Source organism: Halichondria panicea, chromosome 5 (assembly GCF_963675165.1).
Source record: "Halichondria panicea chromosome 5, odHalPani1.1, whole genome shotgun sequence".
In the NCBI taxonomy this organism is placed as follows: domain Eukaryota; kingdom Metazoa; phylum Porifera; class Demospongiae; order Suberitida; family Halichondriidae; genus Halichondria; species Halichondria panicea.
In genome coordinates, this window is record NC_087381.1 from 784617 (window position 1) to 808394 (window position 23778).

General features: G+C 40.9%; 1 protein-coding gene and 2 long non-coding RNA genes across 4 annotated transcripts; 2 read left to right on the forward strand and 1 right to left on the reverse strand.

The window, feature by feature from the left end:
- The first annotated feature begins 632 nt into the window (after positions 1 to 632).
- LOC135336651 (uncharacterized) lies at positions 633 to 1647 on the forward strand. Its single transcript, XR_010394872.1, has 2 exons — positions 633 to 855; positions 1352 to 1647. It is a non-coding gene; the product is annotated as an uncharacterized LOC135336651 (long non-coding RNA).
- Positions 1648 to 9046: 7399 nt separating this feature from the next.
- LOC135336438 (scavenger receptor cysteine-rich domain superfamily protein-like) lies at positions 9047 to 23591 on the forward strand. Of its 2 annotated transcripts, XM_064532230.1 has the most exons (16): positions 9047 to 9217; positions 11572 to 11727; positions 12490 to 12685; positions 13698 to 13825; positions 14114 to 14305; positions 14589 to 14780; positions 16020 to 16211; positions 16497 to 16688; positions 16978 to 17169; positions 17894 to 18101; positions 19345 to 19505; positions 19704 to 19896; positions 20531 to 20676; positions 21817 to 22009; positions 22355 to 22518; positions 23277 to 23591. In XM_064532230.1, the coding sequence occupies exons 1-16, from the start codon at positions 9058 to 9060 to the stop codon at positions 23477 to 23479; spliced, it is 2868 nt and encodes a 955-aa protein (XP_064388300.1). In that variant the 5' UTR covers positions 9047 to 9057; the 3' UTR covers positions 23480 to 23591. The 2 variants fall into 2 exon arrangements, with proteins under 2 accessions (XP_064388300.1, XP_064388301.1); XM_064532231.1 differs by lacking the exon at positions 16020 to 16211.
- LOC135336640 (uncharacterized) lies at positions 9830 to 10690 on the reverse strand. Its single transcript, XR_010394858.1, has 3 exons — positions 10502 to 10690; positions 10093 to 10142; positions 9830 to 10043 (listed from the first exon to the last, which is right to left on the reverse strand). It is a non-coding gene; the product is annotated as an uncharacterized LOC135336640 (long non-coding RNA).
- Positions 23592 to 23778: the final 187 nt, after the last annotated feature.

Below are 23778 nucleotides of genomic sequence, written 5' to 3' on the forward strand. Positions count from 1 at the left end.
GAACAAATTAATGCTCTATTCTTTTACAGTACTTTTGCTGATGTACATTAATTCTCTTACTTGGTTTGCTTAAGTAGTGTAGCAACACTCTGCACCTCAAGTCATTTGAATATGCATCTATAGATGAATTAACACCCACACATGTAGTCAGTGCTGTGTATTATCATGCATGCCATGGGCATCATCACGCTGACAGGCTGTGACAGCCACCTACAGTTGTATCAGCTTTGTGGTTTAGTACTCACTTCAACATTCAACTTTGAATGATTCACCTACTTGAAAAGTACTGTACCTCAACAAAGAAGAAAATTGATTCTGATTCTGCAAAATGGATTCTCTTACACATATTGAGCGCGCATGCGCATTAGATCTACATCCAAGAATATTTAGGCCGGGCCGGGTCTGCAAGTTCAGTACGTGTTAGTGTCTATTCATAGTATCAACTTTTGATGACTATAATTATAGTCTCAGCTCATGATCAGCCGCACCGTCATGCATGCATGAGCATTGCCTAGCGCCTGTTCTTATCTTAGATAGAAAATCATGTAGCAGTGCAAAGTACAGAACAATAGCCAATCAGGTTGCAGGATTTTGGCGCATGTCTACTGTACGTAGTCTACATAACCATCCTAGATCCTAGCATAGATGATACAGTACTGACGTGGATGTGAAACGGCCTAGTATCCGGAGGGGTCCACGGGAATTGTCTGAAGCTATCATCGTAACGAGCAGATTATGTTAGAAACCCTGTAACTGTCATGTTTATATAGCAACCAGAGCGTAGTAAACAGTGTTCCGTGTCTGAAAACTGGTGAAAATGACCGGCACACATTGATACTTGCAGTGGGCTTGTAGGTAAGACTAGTTCTCTAAGCTCATGGGAGAATATCATATTTTAGCATAAATTTTCCTGTAAAAATACTTTGTGTGAGATTTTTGGCTTGGACAGTAAATATTCAGGTTACCATTCAGTAGTAATACTTGAAGTACACTGTAAACTATGAGGAGAATCTATGTTTGACAACTGTTATGAAAGTTTAAGTGCTATAGAAAGGGCTAAAGCATGAGTTAGTTGCACTTTTTGCGTGAGATTATTTCTAAACCTGTTGAACCTACTTTTTGCATATTTAGTTGATGAAAACCTTCGTGTATTGATGCAGCAGGAGAATCTATTAACTAAGCATACAGTAAAGTTATTGGAAAAATACAGCCTCAAGAAAAATATGTAAAATCCATGTACATGTTAAACAAAAATTAATGCTACGTTCTTATTACAACTACATTGTCTACAATTATATGATTTCTATCAATAAGTTCACACGTACATGTACATGTCATTCCCAAATTGCAGTGTTGTCTTTCGCTGAGCTAAGATATCAATTGGCAAATGTTAGCTAATTATACTATCAAGTGAAATTTATCCCAGGACCTACTCGAGTGCTACTTCTCTAGGCAACACCATCGGTGAAGACAGCAATTAACGTCCAACCTCTTTTCAAGTGCCGTGTATCTACACTTGTATAGGAATTTCGAACCGGCAAGTTGGAATGTGTCTCTCTCACAGCCACTTCGTAAACGATCAAGAAACAGTTTATCGTGTACTATAAATTAATACTCTCAGACTATTATAAAATTATATTATCATAATTATCATGCATGTACACGTATACAGATCATCAACAATTTTCACTCGTTTGCTTATCTCATGCTAGTGTTATGAGTCAGCCACGCTTCTTTTGATCTACATGCATGCTACCAACATTGAGTGACTTGCTTTTGGATATAATTACATGGGTACACGGGTAGATCTACTATAAAATAATAATTAATATCATCTTGCACTGGACTGTACTTCCTCTACTCATTCTACCTCCTCACAGTCACTACTACTGTCTTCGCTTAATACACTTGCAGCATCAATATCCTCTCTGTTAATGCATATCGCATAGATTCTCTTTTATCTGTCTCTGGCCAGTTCTGCCAACTCACTTACACAGCTGCTTGGTATAACCTCGATAATTCCCTCGGCGTTTATTTGGATCAAATTGCCTAATTTACGGAAACTAGTAAATTACCTCGGATATGCCCGTTACTATGATAGCTTCAAGCAGAATACCGGAATCCGGAAACGTTTCACATCCACGTCAGTACTGTATCATCTATGATCCTAGCAACCGTTGTAAAAGAGACAAAAAAAAATTATGGCGAGTGCACTAAGCTGGCTGGTTTTGGCTGCTCTAATAACTCTGGGCTCCTCTACACATTGTGAGTTTAATTAATTATCAGTATAAAGCTTGACTTAGCTATATAATTATTGTATTAGCAGAGTTTTGCGCTACAGTAAAATTCAAGGCACTATCTAATTCCAAATATAAAGCTGCGCTTGTGTTGACAATCATATTAATTTCCCAAAAGAAGTGAACCATTTGTTGGGCGGAGTCCAACCAACGCTGCGCTCATGGTTGGGTACCAGTACATTTGTTTTACTGCAAGAAATGTGCAGCCCAATCAGATAGCTGCGTTCAAGTGGGAAACCTTACAGCTCAATTTAGCTGACAAGCTGGGTCACTGTATTTCTCCAGAAAATGCAGAAAACAGCTCCTGCTGCTGGATATCTATAGGCTACTAGAAAAGAAGCATAGTCTATCTTAGCATCTATATGAATGAAGTTTGAACAGTAGCATCTTTGTTAATTGGGACTTGTCTTTGTTTGTTTTGTTCAGCTAACAATAAGGACAAAACCTCTGTTATAATTATGTGCATTATTTGGTCTCGAAAAGATTCTTCAGAAGCCTTGTGGTAGTCTTATAGCTGGTTGTACCTCTCCTTGTGCTAGATGTCTGAACTGAAAAGTTTATTTTTGCCTGTACTAAATCTTAGGCTACAGTATTCTTTTACTTTCTCTAAGAGTTCTGGGGTCTTTCTTGAATTCCAAAGCAACTATAGCTCAGCTAGCTAGCTGGACAATAGCATCCCAGATAGCTAATTGTCCTGAGCCATGCGGTTGTCAGCCACTTAAGATTAAATAATAATTTTTATTCATACTCGGTTTCAAGTACAAGTCGAACTTACTGCTACGTGTAGTGTACTGATACCCAACCCAGAGCGCAGCGTTGGTTGAACTCTGCCCAACTAGTGAACCATAGCTTCCTAAAGTGTTGCCTTAGCCTTAAAAATGAGTTTTTTAGCATAATTATAATGAGTTTATTTGTGTGTATGTTGCTGTATACGAGATTACCATAAGACATTGACCCTACAAATATTAACCTCCTTCACACTCTCGTTAATCCGGTTACTCTTGGAAACAGTGCAGCTTGGCCGGAATAGCAAGGTGGCTGTATTTCAGCAAATAGCCTCGGCTTAAAAACAACCTTACCTCGAATCTAATAACTATTTGCGGTTCTTGTCTCGAGGATAATGAAGGAATTCTGCTCTCTCTCTATTTAAGTTTTATCGGCCAAACCACACCCAAAGCGTCATATCTGGCCATATAATAAAATTACATTGTAAACTTAGTTCGGCCAGGGGCGTAGCCAGGATTTTGAGGAAGGGGTGCTTTCACTGAAGAAAGAGGGCGCAAAGCGCCCGATTTTTAGCTGCGCAGTGTCGAAATTTGGTTAACCGGAAGCCACACCTCTTATTTATGATGCCGTAATTAATGGTTGGGCGTGGCCCAATCTTCTTTTTGCATAGAGAAGCCTATTTAGCTACGAAAGAGAACTACCGTAAAAACTCAATTTAAAGCGACACTTTTAAATAATTACGTTTTGCAAAAGTATACGGTTTTAATGTACACAAAAAAATGAATTTATATGGTGCTATATGGGCGAAATGCCAAGTGTCGCCTTAAATCGAGGTTTACGGTAGTCTATAGATCTAAAGCTGACAGTTTAAAGACCAATTCGTTTTGCTTGTATACTATTATATAGCTAGCTAACTGCAGCAAGATCTGGAAGAGAAGGGGGTGCTCAGCTAGACAATCAGGTACACTTTGTGTACAATCTCAGATAGAAAGGGGGTGCTTGAGCACCATGAGTCCGGCCTCCCCTGGCTACGCCCCTGGTTCCAGCACTGGCCAGTAGCTATACGGAATAGCGAGTGGCCGTCTTCTGTTCAGGGTGGTATATCGAGGTGGCTGTACTTCAGAGAATCCGAATAGCGATAGTCTACTGTATTTTCTTTCGGATAGAGTCAGTAGCAGTAGTAGATCTATTATAGTAGTAGACTTTCACCAAGGTGACTATATTGTGGCAAATAATTATATATCAGGAAAAACGCACATTTGCCACATGCACTCTGCGTCAAAACCACACATTTTTTTACAGTAAAGTACAGCCCAGATGGCCGTGACCCATTCACCGTGGGCCACACCCATCTAAGAGTAACCAGCTTCTTAGGTACAATCGTTATTGTACATTGATCTCTTGCTGCATAGCTATGATCACGCCCGTTGACCTGCATGTGGAGGCTTAATTATAGCCATCTTGTGTTGAAGAGCACCTTCCGTGATTTTGCCGTCAGCTGAGCTAGGAGTCTTTGTACTGTCAAGTATGCCGGCTCCTTTCTAAAAAAAAAGCAACTTGAAAACCACCTTGAAATCTGTGCATATCTGCATGGGGCTGTATGCTATTAATGCCTCGGTGCGCATAAATTATACGCAAGCGAGATTTACCATTACAGTAGTGTGTTTGTTTGTGTGTGTGTGTGTGTGTGTGTGTGTGTGTGTGTGTGTGTGTGTGTGTGTCTAGACTGCCCAAAATGTTTGTCATGATATAATGTGTGTATATTATTGCTAATAGCTAGTAGATGTTATGTAGCTTGACACCTCCACTGCATGAGGCATTAACACTCGCGGTACTTTCATTATTCTATATATCCTACAGCTATTCTTGGAGACCTGAGGCTAGTAGATGACTTATTATTAACGGACGTCTCCGTTGGCATCGCTCAAATTTATAATGTGGGGCCTAGCTGGGACCTAGTGTGTGGAATAGATTTCACCCCAGAGAATGCAATTGTGGCTTGTCGTGAACTAGGGTTCTCAGACTACGATCAGTACGGATATACTGGAGCTCTAGGGTGAGTATCATGCATGCATGTATGCGTGTATGACTAATTTGCATACAGCTGGTGCAATAATGGACAGGGCTGCATCTAAGATTTTAGATCGGGGGGGGGGGGGGCGAAAATTGGGCAAATGAAAAATGTAGGGGGGGGGTGAAATATCCCCCTCACCCCCCCTCAATGCAGCCCTGATGGGTATTTTATTGCTGGCCATAAAACGTTTAACAGGAGCAAAGGGGGAGGGAGGGTTAACGGTTTGATTTGGTATGGACAGTGCTGTTATATAGCTAGAGTATTGCTGACTCAGCACTTTACAACCCTCACAAAAAAACAAGTGTAGCTCCGCTTTGCAGGGTCGCCTGATTCTGGGAAAATTGCTCCACTCTGTACTGCACTCTATCTAGATTGTACTCAGCTTGTGTCAGTCAGTTAGCTCTATAGCTATGGAGTTTGGCAAAAACGGGGATCGGTGCGTTCTGGCGCAAATCGAAACATTTGGTAGTTTTTTCAAGTTATCACTGCTCGGACTGGAAGCGACTTGACCTATCCAAGTTTTCGCTGGATAATAGGCCCATGGCCATCTGTTAGTGTATGTAATTAGTTTGAATCAGTCTTGTTTTGTTTGTGCGTTACACGCCCTTTTACCTGACGCACTTTGATGTCTGATGGAGTTCGGCGACTTACTCTAGCATGCAGCTTTAATAAGTCATAGTACGCATGCCTAGGAAACTGAAGGTGTGGTCTTCAATGAGTATAAAAGCTAGCTCTAGCTCAGCTAACTTCATAGTGCAGTGCAGGCTCAGCTTCCAGCTATCCAGTATAAGTTACAGTAATTAATGTAAAGCTTAAGGGAGGTGCTTGAGCACCCTGAGCCCCTAGCTGGATACGCCACTGTTTAATTTTTATAAGCGCACCCGGATAATAGGCGCATAGAGGTCTGCTCTTTTCCCTATATGCATGCGCTTACTAACCACGGTATGCTTTATATAGCCCCGTTTACACGACACCTAATCCGGGTCGAATCCGGATTGAATCTGGGTCAGATTTTTCTGAGTAGTGGGCATAGTAAAATGACCACTAATTTCATTTGCGCAAACATTGGACTGATAGGAAGCTACAGGCTTACTCTAGAAACACCCACGAACATGTACAACACCTCAGAATTAGCCCTTTGTGCTTACTCACAGCTAAACCGCTTCTGACACAATCTGAACCACCTCCAAAGGTGGGTTGGCTAATCCGGATTAGAACCCGGATAAGGGCCATTTACACGAACGCGGTTAGGTTTAATCCGGATTCCAACCCGGATTAAAGGCCTCGTGTAAACGGGGCTTATGAGTGGGTAAATCCCCTTATTAATTGGTATTTAGCAAGGCCTCTGTCCTTCCGGTAGCAAAACACGTCCTCTTTGAACTTATTTATTCAGCCCAAATTTTCCAATTGGATGGTATGTATCCCTGTCCTCTCTATATTGGCTCAGCGTTAATATTGTCATTTCTCCTTATACATGCAGTTTCATTGAACCATCTAGCCCAACTGGAGGCGCCTTAGCCTCATTTCTGTACAGGGTTGCATGCGTAGGAAATGAGAACAGATTAATTGAGTGCCCTCTTGAGAATGGTGATGCAACTGAGCAGTGTCCTGCGTCTGAAATTTTAGCCTTGGCCTGCACTGGAAATAAAACAAGTAAGTTGTGACACATGCACGAGTGAGCTTAGAGAGTAGATTACCACACATTTGTGAGTAGCTGTACTTAAATGTAAATATCTTTCGATTGGAACATTTCTAAGAAATGGTGTTGATACCAATGTGTATAGGTGAATGACCAAGCTACAACATACTCAAAAGTGTTTCCATGGAAACATAAGGTGGTGGATTTATGGTGATTAATAGAACAACAGCAAATTGTTATAGTGGGTAATCGGTTAGAGTAATAAAACAGTAATCTTGATTTATAGACACTGTGAACATATGTAAGACGCATAAAGGGATGGTTAGGATACCTAAACCATTGAACAATTATGTGATGAAGTCTAGGACCTTAGCTGTACAAGATTACTGTTTTATTACTCTAACCGATTACCCACTATAACAATTTGTTGTTGTTCTATTAATCACCACAAACCCACCACCTTATGTTTCCATGGAAACATTTTTGAGTATGTTGTAGCTTGGTCATTCACCTACACATTAATGTGTAGGTGAATGACCAAGCTACAACATAATTATATTGTGCTGATACCAATATTGGTATCAGCACAATTTCTTAGAAATGTTCCAATCGAAAGATATTTACATTTAAGTACAGCTACTCACAAATTTGTGGTACAGTAGAACCTCGATTATCCGGACACCTTGGTTCCAGAAGCAGGCCGGATAAGTGAATATGCTGGATAATCGAATAGATAAACCACGCCTTGATCCACCCACTTTATTGATGAACAGCAGTGCCACATGTTGTCTGCGCATGCGCAAAAGAAAAGCAGGCATGTCTCCATGGTAACAGCTGCAACGCGCATGCGCATTTGAGGGACACGCCCATTTTCTGAATTATGTAATCTGATTAAAAAGAAAACTGCCAAGCCGGATAATCGAGGTTCCGGATAATCGAGGGCCGGATAATCGAGGTTCTACTGTAATCTACTCTAAGCTGGATGCATTCTATACCAATTACTTTGTAAAGAGAAAGTTTGCTAGAGTAACATATATTTTGTTTTGGCAGTAGGGAGGCCTATAGCTAGCTATAGCTAGCTGTAGCTTATTGACCTATATGCGTAGTAAAAGTGCACCTTCAGCTCAATTAGCACTCGCCCACAGATGGTTATCACCATGCACTTAGCGGTTTGCATAATTTGCAAACTTGTACGAGATGCGATTCCCAAGGTAAGACGCTCCTTCTGTAATGTACTCCTGTTAATAGCCATTAATTATGCTTACATCAGGTAAATATACTATGCGTGTTTAGGCACACTTTTTTTAGATCACCTCTCTACACTGTATGTCCCTACAATGCTGACACTATTGATCTCCCTATAAGAGACCAGTGCACCTTTCCATGCCGTTATATCCACACACGCGCACGCATGCACACACAGGCAGCAGCACAGATGGAAATGTGAGACTGGTTGGTCGCGATGGCCATGCTAGAGGAAGTGGTGGGCGTGTGGAAGTATCTTTTGGGGACGTGTGGCACACCATTTCTCAGAACTCAATCACAATTCAAGATACAGACGTCATTTGTCGACAGTTGGGCTTTCCAACTAGCTTGTATCATGGCATTGTGGAAGATTTGGGGTGAGTAATGGAGTACATGTGCAGAATGAGCTCAAATACATTCAGGGAAGTGCCCAGTACACTGGTTGGTATTATCCTCCAGACATAAATAACCACATTTTAGGTGGCAAATTTGTGCTTTGCAATTAATTTGAGGATTAAAAATAAAGCCACCACTTAATTTTAGACATAGAAATAGTAGCTGCATGTGCTTATTATGTTTACACCAAAAGTTGTATAACTTTAAAAGAAAATTGTGGACGTAGAGCTCTATAAGATGGTGTGCTTAAATCACTGTTTGATCGGCTCAATAAATTTGACACAACCATATACATCTGTGATCTTACCTACATGCATTGCACGTACACAGATATACTGGAGAAGCCATTCATGTGTTTAACAGTCTTGGTTGTAATGGGTCTGAGAGCAGAGTGTCCGACTGTCCATACACCATTAGCGTATTAACTTCATTCAGCCTCCTGGCAGTGATGTGTGGCGGCACACGGTACAGCCAAGGAAGTGAGTGTATGTAGTAAATTTTAGATTTGGTTAATTTCATGCCTATAATCACATTTATACAGGCTTCCTAATACTAGAGAGGTAGTATACCTTTATCATGCGGCCTAAAAGCTTGTACATAATTGTTATAGCAGTAAATACTGAATATACTCTCAGTTGGAGAGTCAGGGCCTATAGAGGGTGACATTTGACTCAATACTGATGGTGATTCTCGTCCGTTGTCTGGTCGACTGGAGATCTATATCAACAACCAGTGGGGGACAGTCTGTGACAATGGATTTCAACAAGCTGAGGCAGAGAGGGCTTGCAGACAACTTGGGCTTCTGGGAAATCTTTATTATGGCAACGTTGGGGACCTTCGGTGAGCTACTAGTAAACACAGTGACTCCTGTCTCTATAATTATGGTTACCCTGTTACAGTGTAAGCAGGCCACCCTCTATAATACAGCCTAGTTATTGGGTCCGAAAGTATCTATAGCATGTAGATTTAGTATAGCTACAGACAGAAACATAAATCTCTATCTGTAGGAAAAATATGAGGCATCCGTATAAAGTACGTATAATAATGTATATAATCCTGCTTTCATGCTGCTAGGATAAGGTCAGGGGATAATTTTACAGCTGTGATATTATTTTCCCAGACATGTTTGGTACAAGATCATGTAGATATATGTGATAGTACTTAGGAAAAGGGCCCTTAACGCGGCAATAATTAAATTAAGCTATAGGCCAATTTAGTAGAAATGAAAAACATGGGCAAAAAAATTTTTTTTTCACAGGTGCTAACTTCAACCCTTCCTCTACCTACCTGTAAAAATTTGGGTCTCTACGAAGCTTTAAACAGGTCAAGCGCGGACGTTGAAGAAACTCACCTAACGTTCATTTTTTACAATGAAATTTACTGTCTACATGAGGGGAAATTCCCTGGGAATTTCCCTATTATTGTTAATTATTTTTAACAAATAAAAGATGACAACTTGTACAGGACTATTTCATCAGCCCAGTACTTACAATCATCAAGAGGAGCCAGGTATATTATAGCTCCACTTCTTAACAAACATAATTTAGCAACAGAAATAGATTAGAAAGAGCAGCTATCTAGCTAGCTAGCTTGGCGCAGATCCACTCATGTTTCTTTAGATGTACGTATCCCGTGCCACTTGTCCTCATAAACACTCCATAACAACCTACAGATAAGTAGTAAGTTAAGACAGACACAATATCAATGTCACTTACATTCTAGCCAATAGACTAGCGTTTCTCAGGCCTCCGACACTTACCACCACCTGGGGGAACCATCAATATAAATGTTATACGACAATTCCACGCAGTTTCCTGGGCCCTCCATGATGTGATCACCCATCCCATCAGGCCTGTTACTACTAAGCACAATGGCAGTGATACCAGTACTAAATTAAAGGAGGAAAGCTTCTTATAAGGCTACTAATAAGTTGGATCAAGCCTTAGATAGATATGGACGAATACTAAGTGAAACACTACCTATAATAGATCACTTAGGCTTCCTTTAAGTTGTATGAAGGACAGAGACACTTCTGTAGGCTCCATACAAGTGAGGGATCTTTTATAAGACTGATACATTACACAGATAATAAGTACAAGCTTATAACAAGACATGAGAGCTTACCATTCGAGCGACGGGAGCCTTTGTCTCTTTATTTCTTCGAAGATCCTTCCTAGGTGCCAAGCAATCCAGCTACATAGCTATACTAGCTAGCTAGAGAGTCCTAGAACGCCTAGCCTTCATCTAACTAACTTGTCTTCTCCAGAACATCTTTTACGAAGCTTTATGAGTATACGGAAGTGCCCGGAAAGCAATAATTGAACTTCAATTATTCATGACGTTTGAGCGTTGTTGCAATACTTTCGTAGCGTTCCCTCGAACATATCTCCGGAAAGAAAGTAGCTAGGAGGTCGATCTTGGTATCATTTTGAAGCTTAAAGGACGCTCTATCCGATTCAACAATAAAAACTGATTTGAAAATGCCCGCGTTAAGGGCCCTTTTCCTAAGTACTATCACATATATAGATAATTTTGCCTACTGTTGTATTTTTTAATTTGTGCACGCTAGGATGTTTAGTTGCTTTTTTTTGTACTGTAGCTATAATTATAGATATAGTTTGGTACAAAGATAGTGTCACTATTAGTGAGGCACTTGATAAGAGAGCTGGTCGTTCCTATTCTCAAGCTAGAGCTATATAGTGCAGTGCATGCAGGTGCAAGTGGGAGCCTTGGCACTATACGCACTGTCTGGCTCCAGCTCTGTGGGTATGGGTGGATATTTAGCCGTTTGTGTGGCTGTAGTTTTAGAGGAGGAATCAGGCAGGGCTCAGAGTGTTTTGCTGTCCGATAAATTAGAAGGTATATACGGTAGCTAAATTTGTTTTGCACGTTTTGCATTTAATTCAGTAGAAGTTGGTAAAAGATCATTTGTACAGCCATGCACCCACTTATTATAATACTGATTGCGTGCGATATCACTTTAGATAGCTAATTCTACCGACAGAATGCAACAACACTTTTAATTAAATATTTGTACAAAAAGCAAATGCGTGGCCGTTCATGACACACGCACATACATTGAACACTATATAATTATATAGGTAAGGGACTCGCTTCGCTTGACCCAATAAAAGTTTTTACATCAGCTGTAGACATAATTCACAAACAACTCCCCCCCACATTCATGCATACAGCTTTGGTCAAGGTGTTGGCCCCATCTGGATTGATAATATCAACTGTAATTCATCAAATCAGACTCAGACTATTGCCCAGTGTGCCTCTGGAGCAGCAATTGCATGGTACCCAGATGTGTACCCACGGTGATGATGTAGCACTGGTCTGTCTTGGAGGTGCGTGTATATACGAAAGAGGGATGGAATGTAATGCATGTTAGCCTGTGTACATTTTATGTACTCTTGGTAAAAAAGAATGCTCACAATTCTTACTGACGTACGTATGTATATAGAGCAACCCTTTCAATATAATTATTATGAGCAGGCCTTCCGTTTCCATTCCGTTTGTATACAAACGTTTTTACGGTGCGGAACGGGAATATTTATTTTAGGGATACTGTAATCGACTTATTATAAGGTTTGCATTTCAATTTTGAGCTAGGTGAAAAGTGCATGTGCATGTACATGTATGTCAAGAGTTAAGTAAACGCCCGGGTTGCATTGAGGGGAGGGGAGAGGGGGGTATTTCACCCCCCTGGGCACAGTTTCAACCACCCCTATAGGATCTGGCAGATTTTAATAGGCATTTGTACTGCTGATGACTACACCCCCCCCCCCTTTCATTTTCCCAATTCTCCCCCCGGCCCCTGATCCAAAATTCTGGATGCAGCCCTGAACGCGGAAACGCATTTATCAAACTCTACGTCATCACAGTTCAATTTGGGACGTGTTGCTAAAATAACAATGATGCAGATTTGGGCAAATGTCGTGTTACTCTCAATTCAACACTGTTACTCTTATAAGTACTCTTACTTGTTAATGCAAATTAACTTAAATTGCATGGTCAGACTTATGTTAGTAGCAATTGTCAGAACTTTTGTTTAAGTAATCATTTTGCCAGATCTATAGTGTCATAGATTTTCCCTACACTGCATGTAGAGGGCTCTGTGCGACTGAGGTCTATTATTGGAGGGCTGGGATCAACGGGTCGGAACGTGTCTACTGGTCTACTGGAGGTGTACGCTGGGGGTGAGTGGGGGACCGTGTGTAATGACCTGTTTGACCAGACGTCAGCTGACTTTGTCTGTCGTCAAATGGGATATTCTCCTTTAAACGCCTTTGGCAGTGTTACATCGTAAGTTATGTACATGTATAGGTATACTAGTTTGTAATACTTTTAAGCTGCCCTAACTGTGCTAATATGCCTTTCAGCATGTTTGCTTCGCTCAAGGAGTGTATTATAGAGAGGTCATTAGTTTGCTTTGTATATACATTAATTTTACAAAATATAAGTTTGCATTTGCAATTTGTTGACAATGAACAAATAATTTTTGAGCAACGAGTAATGTAACTGAAAGAGGAGCTTAACGAAACAGAAGTCTAAATGGCTATAGAGGTATAATCTTCAATCTTCAAGGATGTATAGAAGCGTAGATCTCTAGGGTCTGTATTAGACATAATTTAAGTGAACTTAGCAAGCGTTAATCACGTCGCAAAAATAAAATCAATAAAAATGGCTGTATGGTGGTAGTTACAACACGATATATATAATTATGATTCTTGCCACAAGGCATACTACATATAGTTAGATCGCAAAGGGTCAATTTTCATGCTGGTTTGGCTTGTTTTTTTCACCTGCAAAATATTCTAGTATAGATAGATGCATGATAAGAGTTTTAATTTATGGCGTTGTTTTGACATTGTGCGTTTCTTGTTAAGTGGATCTGTAAAGAGGTCAGAGTTCACAATGCATAGCTGCTGCATTCTGGCAGTACATCTTTACAGCTCTTTTTTGACTCTTAAGCTTGTAGCTAACAAACAGCTAGCGCTTTAGTGCGGCTAACTCATAAGTTAAATAGAAAGTTTGTGCAAACAGATGATGTTATGAAAGACTCTGAACAGACTGCAACAGCCTTCACTGCAAATAAAATTAGCCATAATTCTTTACTTTGCAAATCCACGAATCAAAATCCAAGAGAACGTGGTTAGAAGTCTATAAAAGCTGTTATTTGCGTTGCATTGAAACCTTTGGGCAGTTATATATAGCTGGAATAGACAAGACACACACACACGCACAGTCAGCTATTATACTGTATCCCTCCTGTGACTGATGCTAGATTGGAGACCACACCCTTTCTTTCCTGCAGATCGAGCAACCTGTCGATTCTATTGGACAATGTTCAGTGCACAGCAAATGATGACTTTCTCCTCCTCTGTAATCACACCGGTATCGGGTCACACAACTGTAGCAACTCAGACCTGGAGTTGTCCTGTAGTGAGTCTACCTCTATATACAGTAGCTTAACATGCAGCAGCACCTACCATCTATGTGTACAAGCACATACATACATTTGGCGAGACTGTGTGAAGAATCAAATATAGGCCAAGTGTCGTATCACATTCATGTTTCAAGAGTAAACAACCGATTATCAAAAATAGAACGTGTGGATAATCGGTTGTTTACTCTACATGTTTCAGGTGTTTTCAAGCTTTTTCGTTTAAGGATATGTTATTCAGCTTCATATTAATCTGCTTACTACTTCACTATACTTTTCATACATAGCAACTTGTCTCTCGTTGACTGCCCCTGATGATGGTAGCATATTATCGTATGACCCGGCTGCTCTGGCCAATGGCGAGTATGGTGTGCGCACGATAGCCACGTTCTCTTGTGACACTAACTTCGGTTGGTCGGGATCCCCCAACAGCACGTGCGTGGGTGACAACACATGGTACATCGAACCCATCTGCTATGGTAAGTATAGTCTTGAAATGGCATTTACGTTGCACTCCTGGTTGAATATAAAGATAATAATAATTATTTTCTTCCCACCGTAAATAAATATTACCAATTTTCTGATCCTTGTGATGTGGCATACATTTAATATGACTGTCTGTACAATACGTGGTTAAGGTATATCACATACACTCTCAGAATTCATTGTATGTACCGTATAAACAAAACGTGCACACACAAAACGTTAGCTTCACATGTATACAGCTGCCTATATTGATTCACTAAACTTGTTCATGCATAGCAACCTGTCCCCCGTTGACTGCCCCTAATGATGGTAGCATATCATATGACCTGGCTGTTCTTAGCAATGGCTGGCATGGTGTTGGCGTAGTAGCCACGTTCTCTTGTGACACTAACTTCGATCTGTCGGGATCCACCACCAGCACGTGCCAGGGTGACCACACATGGGACAATAACGAACCCACCTGCCAACGTGAGTAGTCTTGAAATGTCATTTATATTGCACTCTGGGTTGAGCAATAACGAAGGTGACGTTTTTTTTCACCATAGTACATAGTACCAATTCTGATCCTTGTGATGTGTAATGTATGACTGTATACGTACAATAGAGTCGGCAATGAATATTTGAGCCAATCAATTATCGGACAAATCTACAGGAGAGTTGGAAATCAGAAGTGGTGCTCTCACAGACAATGGCCAAGGGTTAATTTTCCTTGTCTGAAGTATAGAGCTGCTCAAACCAAAACAATGTAACTTCGATCAAAACAATCAAATCGACTGTCTAATAGAACTGCTAGCTAATAGGGGGAGCTGCAACTTGATACTGTATATTGATAGGCTCGGCTACATGTGGCACTTTAACATTTTTCCATTGGCCTCAGCAATCAATATTAAATCATGCTTAATTATAGAAACCCCCACAGCTAAAATATTTTGTTTTTAGGAATTTTACGGGAATTACAAGATTTCACTAAAATAATAATTCACCGATATTTCGTCTGATAATTTATTGGCCCAAACATCGATTACTGACTCTACGTGGTTAAGGTATTTTATTTACTGTATCCTAGCTAGGCGATGTCAAGTATAATTAATAATTACTTCCCTCAGGCACTATTCTTACTTCCTCAGCAGATTTGATATGAAGCATCTTGACAATGTGATACACACAATGAAATTGAGCTAGCTAACCATGTTCATGAGGCCTGCAGTAAAATTCTTGGTCTGTACTTTCTAGTCAAGGCTGTGGCTTAGAGGTATAGAGGATTACAAGTAGACTGTAGTGTTGCCGACTAAGACTTGACTGAGGAGGTAGACTAGTTTAAACATAAGCAAACTGCAGCAGCTGCATAGTGATGGGCGGGTCTGGTCAAAGTTTATTGCTTCCAGCTGAACCTATACAGTACAGTGTAGATAGCTTAGCTAGTTTGCTAAGCTAGCTAGCTCTACTATACCTGCAACTATTCTAACTGCATATTATGAGGCTGTGAGAGCAAGCTTGGCTGTCTCCTAATGTTCAAATGACTGTTTTGCTATTTTTGCAGTAAATAAATCAGCCTGGGCGCGCGTAGAACTATTTAAATACGTATCATGTACACTTTCAGAATTCATTGCCTGTACATATCCCCATGCTGTAAACAAAACATTTAGCTTCACATGTATACAGCTGCCTTTATTGATGCACCGATTCACTAAACTTGTTCATGCATAGCAACTTGTCCCCCGTTGATTGCCCCTGATGATGGTAGCATATCGTATGACCTCGCTGTTCTTAGCAATGGCGGGTATGGTGTTGGCGTAGTAGCCACGTTCTCTTGTGACACTAACTTCGATCTGTCGGGATCCACCACCAGCACGTGCCAGGGTGATAACACATGGGACAATAACGAACCCACCTGCCAAGGTAAGTAGTCTTGAAACGTTGCACTCCTGGTTGAATAATTATAAAGATACAATGACAAAGGTGCCACCGTATAGTACACATGAATAAATACTGATCCTTGTGATGTGTGGCACACATTTAATGCATGACTGTCTGTACAGTATGTGGTTAAGGTACTATATCACGTATACACTCTCAGAATACATTGTCTGTACGTATCCATACTTTAAACAAAACGTGCACACACAAAATGTTAGCTTCACATGTATACAGCTGCCTATATTCACTAAACTTGTTCATGCATAGCAACCTGTCCCCCGTTGACTGCCCCTAATGATGGTAGCATATCGTATGATCTCGCTGTTCTGACCAATGGCGGGTATGGTGTTGGCGCAGTAGCCACATTCTCTTGTGACACTAACTTCGATCTGTCGGGATCCACCACCAGCACGTGCCAGGGTGACCACACATGGGACAATAACGAACCCACCTGCCAAGGTAAGTAGTCTTGAAACGTTGCACTCCTGGTTGAATAATTATAAAGATACAATGACAAAGGTGCCACCGTATAGTACACATGAATAAATACTGATCCTTGTGATGTGTGGCACACATTTAATGCATGACTGTCTGTACAGTATGTGGTTAAGGTATTATATCACGTATACACTCTCAATACATTGTCTGTACGTATCCATACTTTACAAAACGTGCACACACAAAACGTTAGCTTGACATGTATACAGCTGCCTATAATTATTGATTCACTAAACTTGTTCATGCATAGCAACCTGTCCCCCGTTGACTGCCCCTAATGATGGTAGCATATCGTATGACCTCGCTGTTCTGACCAATGGCGGGTATGGTGTTGGAGTAGTAGCCACATTCTCTTGTGACACTAACTTCGATCTGTCGGGATCCACCACCAGCACGTGCCAGGGTGATAACACATGGAACAATAACGAACCCACCTGCCAAAGTAAGTACAGTAGAGGGGGCCAATTTAAAGTTTGTGTTCCGTTTGCGTAGATAGCTGATTATTGCACGCAAAAGCCCATTTCCGCCTATATGCACGTACTATTATATATATGCTGTGGTTTTGGTCTTGGTGCATGTACATTCAACACACTATTGCAAGCTTCATTGCACATGCACCAAAACGCGATTGTTTTGCTTGCTTGCAAAACAAATGCAGAGTACTACGCATAAACTTGGCCTCTACTGCAGTCTGAAATTGAATTGCTTGAAGGTGAAGGCATGAACATTTTGTTGCCTTGCCAATAATGACAATGGTGCACGACATAACATAGTCATCATACATATACTGTCCCTACAAAGCTCACACTATTGCATGACCTCCCTAAAGAGACCATCTTTCCATTCCTTCATATCCACACACACATGCATATACACACACACCCAGCCAGCAACTACAGTTTCTTCGTTGTCTATGCCCCTCAGGGTGTCATACAGGATTTTGAAGTAGAGGGGGGAAATTAGGAAAGTAACCAGAAAATGTTGCTAAAAAAAGGTCAACTGTTATTTCAATACCCAGCTATATGGACACTCAGTCATAATTGAAAGGGGGGGGCCGGGGAATTGGAGCTATAGGGGGAAGATATCCCCCTTCCCCCCTGTATGACACCCTGCCCCTGCATTCCTTCATATTCTACATACACACACACACACACACACACACACAGATATAACAGTGAGCACTGAAGATGAAAATGTGAGACTGATAGGTCTCGATGGCCATACTAGAGGAATGGGTGGGCGTGTGGAAGTCGATATAAATAGTGTGTGGTACACAATCTCCGTGACCTCAGCCACGCTTCAAGATACGGACGTTATTTGTCGACAGCTGGGCTTTCCAACTGGCTTGTATTATGGTAGTGTGGCAGATTTGGGGTGAGTATAATTATATACATGGATGGAGTCAAGGGTAGATAAAAGTATTGACCGGTGACATATCGTCGTCCTAGATAGTAGTTATTCTAACAACACTTTCAGAAACCCCCGCACATGCTGATTGCGCAGTGCCTGATACAGGTCAGTTAAAACCATGCATGCACAGACCACATGCAGTTTACTCACAACGCTCAGTGCATGGTGTTTCTAGGAAATGTAGTTGGAGGGTGCTGAGAGCATGCGAAGATGTTGACACGCACCGAAAGCCACAACGTTTTTAAGGTGTGGTCTCAATCTCTAGATGTGCATGCAAAAGCTTTAGCTTTCAATCTGAATGCATGCATGTAGCTATAGTGCTGCTCACCAGCTCCCGGATAAACAGTTAGCTTAAAGCCCATATAGAGACTGAGATTATATAGTCACAAAATTAGAGTTGTTGCTGCACTTGCCTTTGTTTTAGCTGGATACGCCACTGACGCTAAACAGTGCATGATGGCTTGAGTTTAGCAATGCGGTTCTGCGTTTACTATAGCAGTTCAACACTCTCACTCTTATCTGCTCTTGAGTATAATTATAGTATGAGCTCGAAAGCAGTCAGGGATGTGCCCACAGCACTGGTCGGCACTACATATTATAACCACCTCTACATAGGCAAAAACCACCTTTAAGCTATATGTGACAGGCTCTGGGAAAACCAGACTATTGGAGCAGGCTAAAATTTTGGTGATTAATATATCAAATGATAGAACAGAGCATCGCCTAGACAATGATATGCTTAGTGTTTACATACCTAGTTTCATACCCGAGTTATGCGCATTAGAAACTCGAAGCCGTAAAATGTAGTATCGAGAAAAACGCCTCTCAAAGATTGCTCAATTAGGAAAAATACGGTAATAGCAAAAGTTTGGACGAAGCGTTTCGATGGAAAGAGTTGGATTTAGAGCATCAGATTTTACAGAGAGGTAGTAGAAGGACTGCAGATACTTATACACCAATAACATTTTATTTGAGATTTTATACTGTATAGGCATAAATTTAGCTGTAGCTAGCTCAATACTAAATTCTGCTCCAATAGTCTGGTTTTCCCAGAGCCTGTCACATATAGCTTATATACCACATACTAGGTGGACAATTATGTGTGTGTGTTGAGGATTGAAAGTATATAGCCCCATCAAATATTCTGATGGATTTCGGTTCTTATTTTGACAACCATACGTTGTCTTGCTTTACCATGTATACACAGATATTATACAAGTACTTCTACTCGTGTGGTCAGCAGTCTTAGCTGTAATGGGTCTGAGAGCAGAGTGTCCGACTGTCCCTACTCCTTATTCCCTATTAACATAGCCGGTCCATTCAACTATCTGGCAGTGTTGTGTGGGGGCACACGGTACAGCCAAGAAAGTGAGTTTTGTGGGGGCTGGGGGAGAGCATCTGCTAAGTTTTTCACTCCAACATTTCTAATCACATTTTACAGTTCTGTATAGTCCTAAAACTAGATAGATCTTGTGTGCTTGCATTATTTTAATTACAGTTATCGTCTGCATGCGGCTTATACATAAAAATGTACGCATGCAGCAAATCCTTAATGTACACTCTCAGGTGCTATAGAGGGTGACATTCGACTCAACACTGATGGTGACTCTCGTCCGTTGTCTGGTCGACTGGAGATCTATATCAACAACCAGTGGGGGACAGTCTGTGATCATGGATTTGAACGAACTGAGGCAGAGAGGGCTTGCAAACAACTTGGGCTTCTGGGAAATCTTTATTATGGGAACGTTGGGGATCTTCAGTGAGCTAGCTATAGTGAATTGTGGTTGCCTTGTGGGCAGACCATGCATCTTCTATAATACAGAGGGTGTTCTCTAGTAGTTCGAAGAGGTTCGGAGGGGTCGAACCACAACGAACACCTGTAGAACACCCTCTCCAAGTGTTTACAGTCATGCAGGTTATTGGGCCCTATAAAGTCTCTGTTGCATTAGAAAAAGCCACCTCGTTGATATTACAGCCACTGTTGTTCTCCCCAAGGATGACTACCGTATATATAGTGCGAAATTTTCGCTGATTTCGTGGGTTAACAATCCTACACGAAAACAAAGTCCACGAAAATTGTTTTTTTAATTAGAATTATCTGCTATATAACGTGCAAAGATTGAAGGTATGGCTTCTGGTAAGCATGCAGTCATTCCACGTGCAGCGTAATGATGCTTTTTTAGAGGCCATTCCACGAAATAGCTATAAGTGTCTCGAAAATTTCGTGCTATACGATATACTACATGTATATCTAAACAGGTTTCACTGTACAGGGATTAAGTTCACATTATGTTTGCTAATAAACATAAATAAAGCTTTTTTACATTCAACTGTAGTCTGTAGCCACAATTCACAAACAACTCCCTAATTCCCCCCATTCACACCACACACAGCTTTGGACAAGGTTCTGACCCCATCTGGATTGATAATATCAACTGTAGTTCAGAACCAAGTCAGACCATCGCCGAGTGTGCCTCTGGACCATTTGGTGTCCATGACTGTAGCCATAGTGATGATGTAGCACTGGTCTGTCTTGGAGGTGCGTGTATATAAGAAAGGGGAATTCCCTTACATGTAGCCTTAATTATAGCGGGTATAATTCAAGGGTGTAAATGTTCGTGGTTTTATTTTCGCATGCATGTGACTGCGAACATTTATAACTACCGTATATCTTCTAATTTATCGGACAGCAAAAAATAATTATTTTGGAAATTGTCCGGGTATAATTGGAACAGGTTTTTATAGAGCATGCAAAGTGTCCGGAATAATTAGAACAAGCAAGCAGCTGCATGCGAGCTAGCTAAGTTTAATAGAACAGTGTACGACTGAATAGTTGCACTAGCTATCTAAAACTAGCTCTCAAAGCTATCTAACTGCAGCACTCTAAGTCTTACTTGCCGTCTATGAATGAAACTCAACTTTTCAAGGGTATTGTCCGGATATTTAGAACAAATGTAATATTAAAGCACTGGAGAGTCCGTTGTATTAGAACAACGAAAATTTCCCAAAAGAGTGTCTGGAGTAATTAGAAGTGTCCGATAAATTAGAAGATATACGGTATATCCACGAATTTAATATGCTGCAAAAAAGGCTGCTTGTTCCGCGAAAACCTTTCTAACGGTCTTTTTGCGAAAGTTTTTATACTCTTTATATATAATACATATATAATTATATAGAGTAACCCTTTTTAACTCACTTGTAATATTTAAATGGTGCATGTGTATAGAATAGTGACCTATAGTAATAATTTATACCGTATAGCAGGTAATTTTTGTGGGGTAAAAAATTCGTTTATCTGGAAAATGGTGGTTTTCGTGAGTAAAAATTTCGGTTAGTCTCTCTCGTTGCCTGCCTGTCCTTTCCCCACTGAAATTGAATACACCTTCAACGCACATACTTGCTTACAAATCTCATCTGCAATTAGGGTAATACATGTGTACATTTTGGTTTGAAACTCACCATGTTCATCAACTTCCTTCAACACAGAAGAAATCCCTTTTGCACTGCATTTGTACGTTCCGGTAAGCCACACCTACGTTAAAATTTTGTGGAGGTCAGCTTGCCCACGAAAATAACGAATTTTTTACCCAACAAAAATTACCCGCTATATACGGTAGTGGTTAATTGTGCAAGCATGTTACGTTGCATGTGTCATCCATTTTCTCTACACTGCATGTAGAGGGTTCCGTGCGACTAAGGTCTAATGGAGGGCTGGGATCAACTGGTCAGAACGTATCTACTGGTCTACTGGAGGTGTACGCTGGGGGTGTGTGGGGGACCGTGTGTAATCACCTGTTTAACCAGACGTCAGCTGACCTTGCCTGTCGTCAACTGGGATATTTATTTTCAAACAGCTTTGGAAATGTTACATCGTAAGTTACGTATGTGTACGGTACTAATTACTAGCATGTATGCATACAGTCGTATAGGTTTATAAGTTACTCTGTGAGCAGCCACTTTTTTCCACTTATAAAGAAAGAAAGAGGCTGTCCTTTAGTGGGAGATTAAATATCACCACAATATTGGTGCCATATTAGAAAGGTCCTTTACTGGTAGGAAATTATATGACCGAAGATTTACTATGATATAAAGCTGTTCTCAAATCAAGTATGCTTGCTTAAGTAGAATTGGGTCGAAAGCAGCAAAAAGCCCCTCTGCAATTGGACTTCCCTACAAAATGTTTTTGGCACTTGCATGCTCTAATATTTTTCCTGCAGATCCAGCAGCAGCCTGCCGATTCTATTGGACGATGTACAGTGCACAGCAAGTGACGAGTATCTCCTCCTCTGTAGTCACAATGATATCGGGTCACATAACTGCAGTCACTCAGAGGACTTGGAGTTGTCCTGTTCCTCTGAAGCTAGTGATTCAGTATCTAACAGTGAGTCACCATTCAGCTAGGGGTACATCGAAAACCAGTTCCTTTCTTTTGGGAAAGGGAATGTTAAGCTATTTATCACGGAGTTGTCCCAGCGGAATGCAATCCACAAATTACGTAATGCGTGGGTGGAAAACATTCAGACTCGAGTACAAGCCGCCATAGATGTGTTTGTAATCGAGGCTGGTAATTGTGTGTGTGCGTGTGTGTGTGTGCGTGCGTGTGTCTGTTCCAGCTGTAACTGCTCAACGATTGCAATGCGACGAAAGCTAACAGTTTCTAGCCACGTTCTCTTGGATTTTGATTCCGTGGATTAGCAAACTAAAGCTTCTTTCTCGAGTTATGGCTAGTTTGACTTACATTGAAGGCTGTTGCAGAATCTTTCATAGCGTCATCTGTCCGCACAAACTTTCTATTCAACATAATTATGAGTTAGCCTTGCACTAAAGCGCTAGCTTTTTGTTAGCTACAATACTCACATTCCCCATGTGTGAGAAAATGATAAGCTAACTTTAATTAATATAAAATTCATTATAGAAACTAATAATTATAACACTCTAATAGTTTTGAGCGAAAGCAAAAACATGGGGAGAGGCATTAGCACAGCGCCAGCTTGAACACTAGTTATTATAGTATACTGTGACTATATATAACACATAAGTCAATGGCCTTCATTCTAATCTTCTAATCTTCAATCCAATTCTGCATTTAACTTTCATTGTACTAACAATGTCTTGCCCACCTCCCCAAACACACAATAGTCGGTGTTATAGTGGGCGTTTCCACCGCTGTCCCTCTCATTCTTATCATCTTGTTTCTCGGCACCGGCTGGGCTCTGTGCCACTTGTACTACTACAAGAAGACTGGATCATCTAAATCCAATCAAGTGGCTGCGGCTGCCTGCTCTCTGGAGAACGAACAACCCCCAGCTCCCTACCCATCTGGCATAGTAGAGGCTCCATAGCCTCGCGTAAAAGATACCCGACCTATTATAATATTATATATTTTTAGCCCAACCTTGTGCGACTATTACATGAACTATACCATGTTTTCACTATAATTATTGTGCAATCATGCTTATTAATTCATGAAGTGGGTGGGGCTGGTAAATTGTTGTGGATGCTGGTGATGATCGGCATTGTTACTTGTCTATTAAATCGGAAGTCAGGCGCTAGACCACCTCCCCACGAAGCAGAGGAGGTGGACACGCGTCATAATGGTTTACGGAGGAAATGTGTGTGCATAGAGAGATATACGGAAACT

What these genes read in the sequence shown, in the direction of transcription:
- LOC135336438 (XM_064532230.1), top strand. Translation starts at nt 9,058, where the DNA reads ATGGTGATTCTCGTCCGTTGTCTGGTCGACTGGAGATCTATATCAACA. An exon ending in CATCGAACCCATCTGCTATG is followed by an intron (nt 14,306 to 14,588) that starts GTAAGTATAGTC and finishes GTTCATGCATAG; the next exon opens with CAACCTGTCCCCCGTTGACT. An exon ending in TAGTGATTCAGTATCTAACA is followed by an intron (nt 22,519 to 23,276) that starts GTGAGTCACCAT and finishes AACACACAATAG; the next exon opens with TCGGTGTTATAGTGGGCGTT.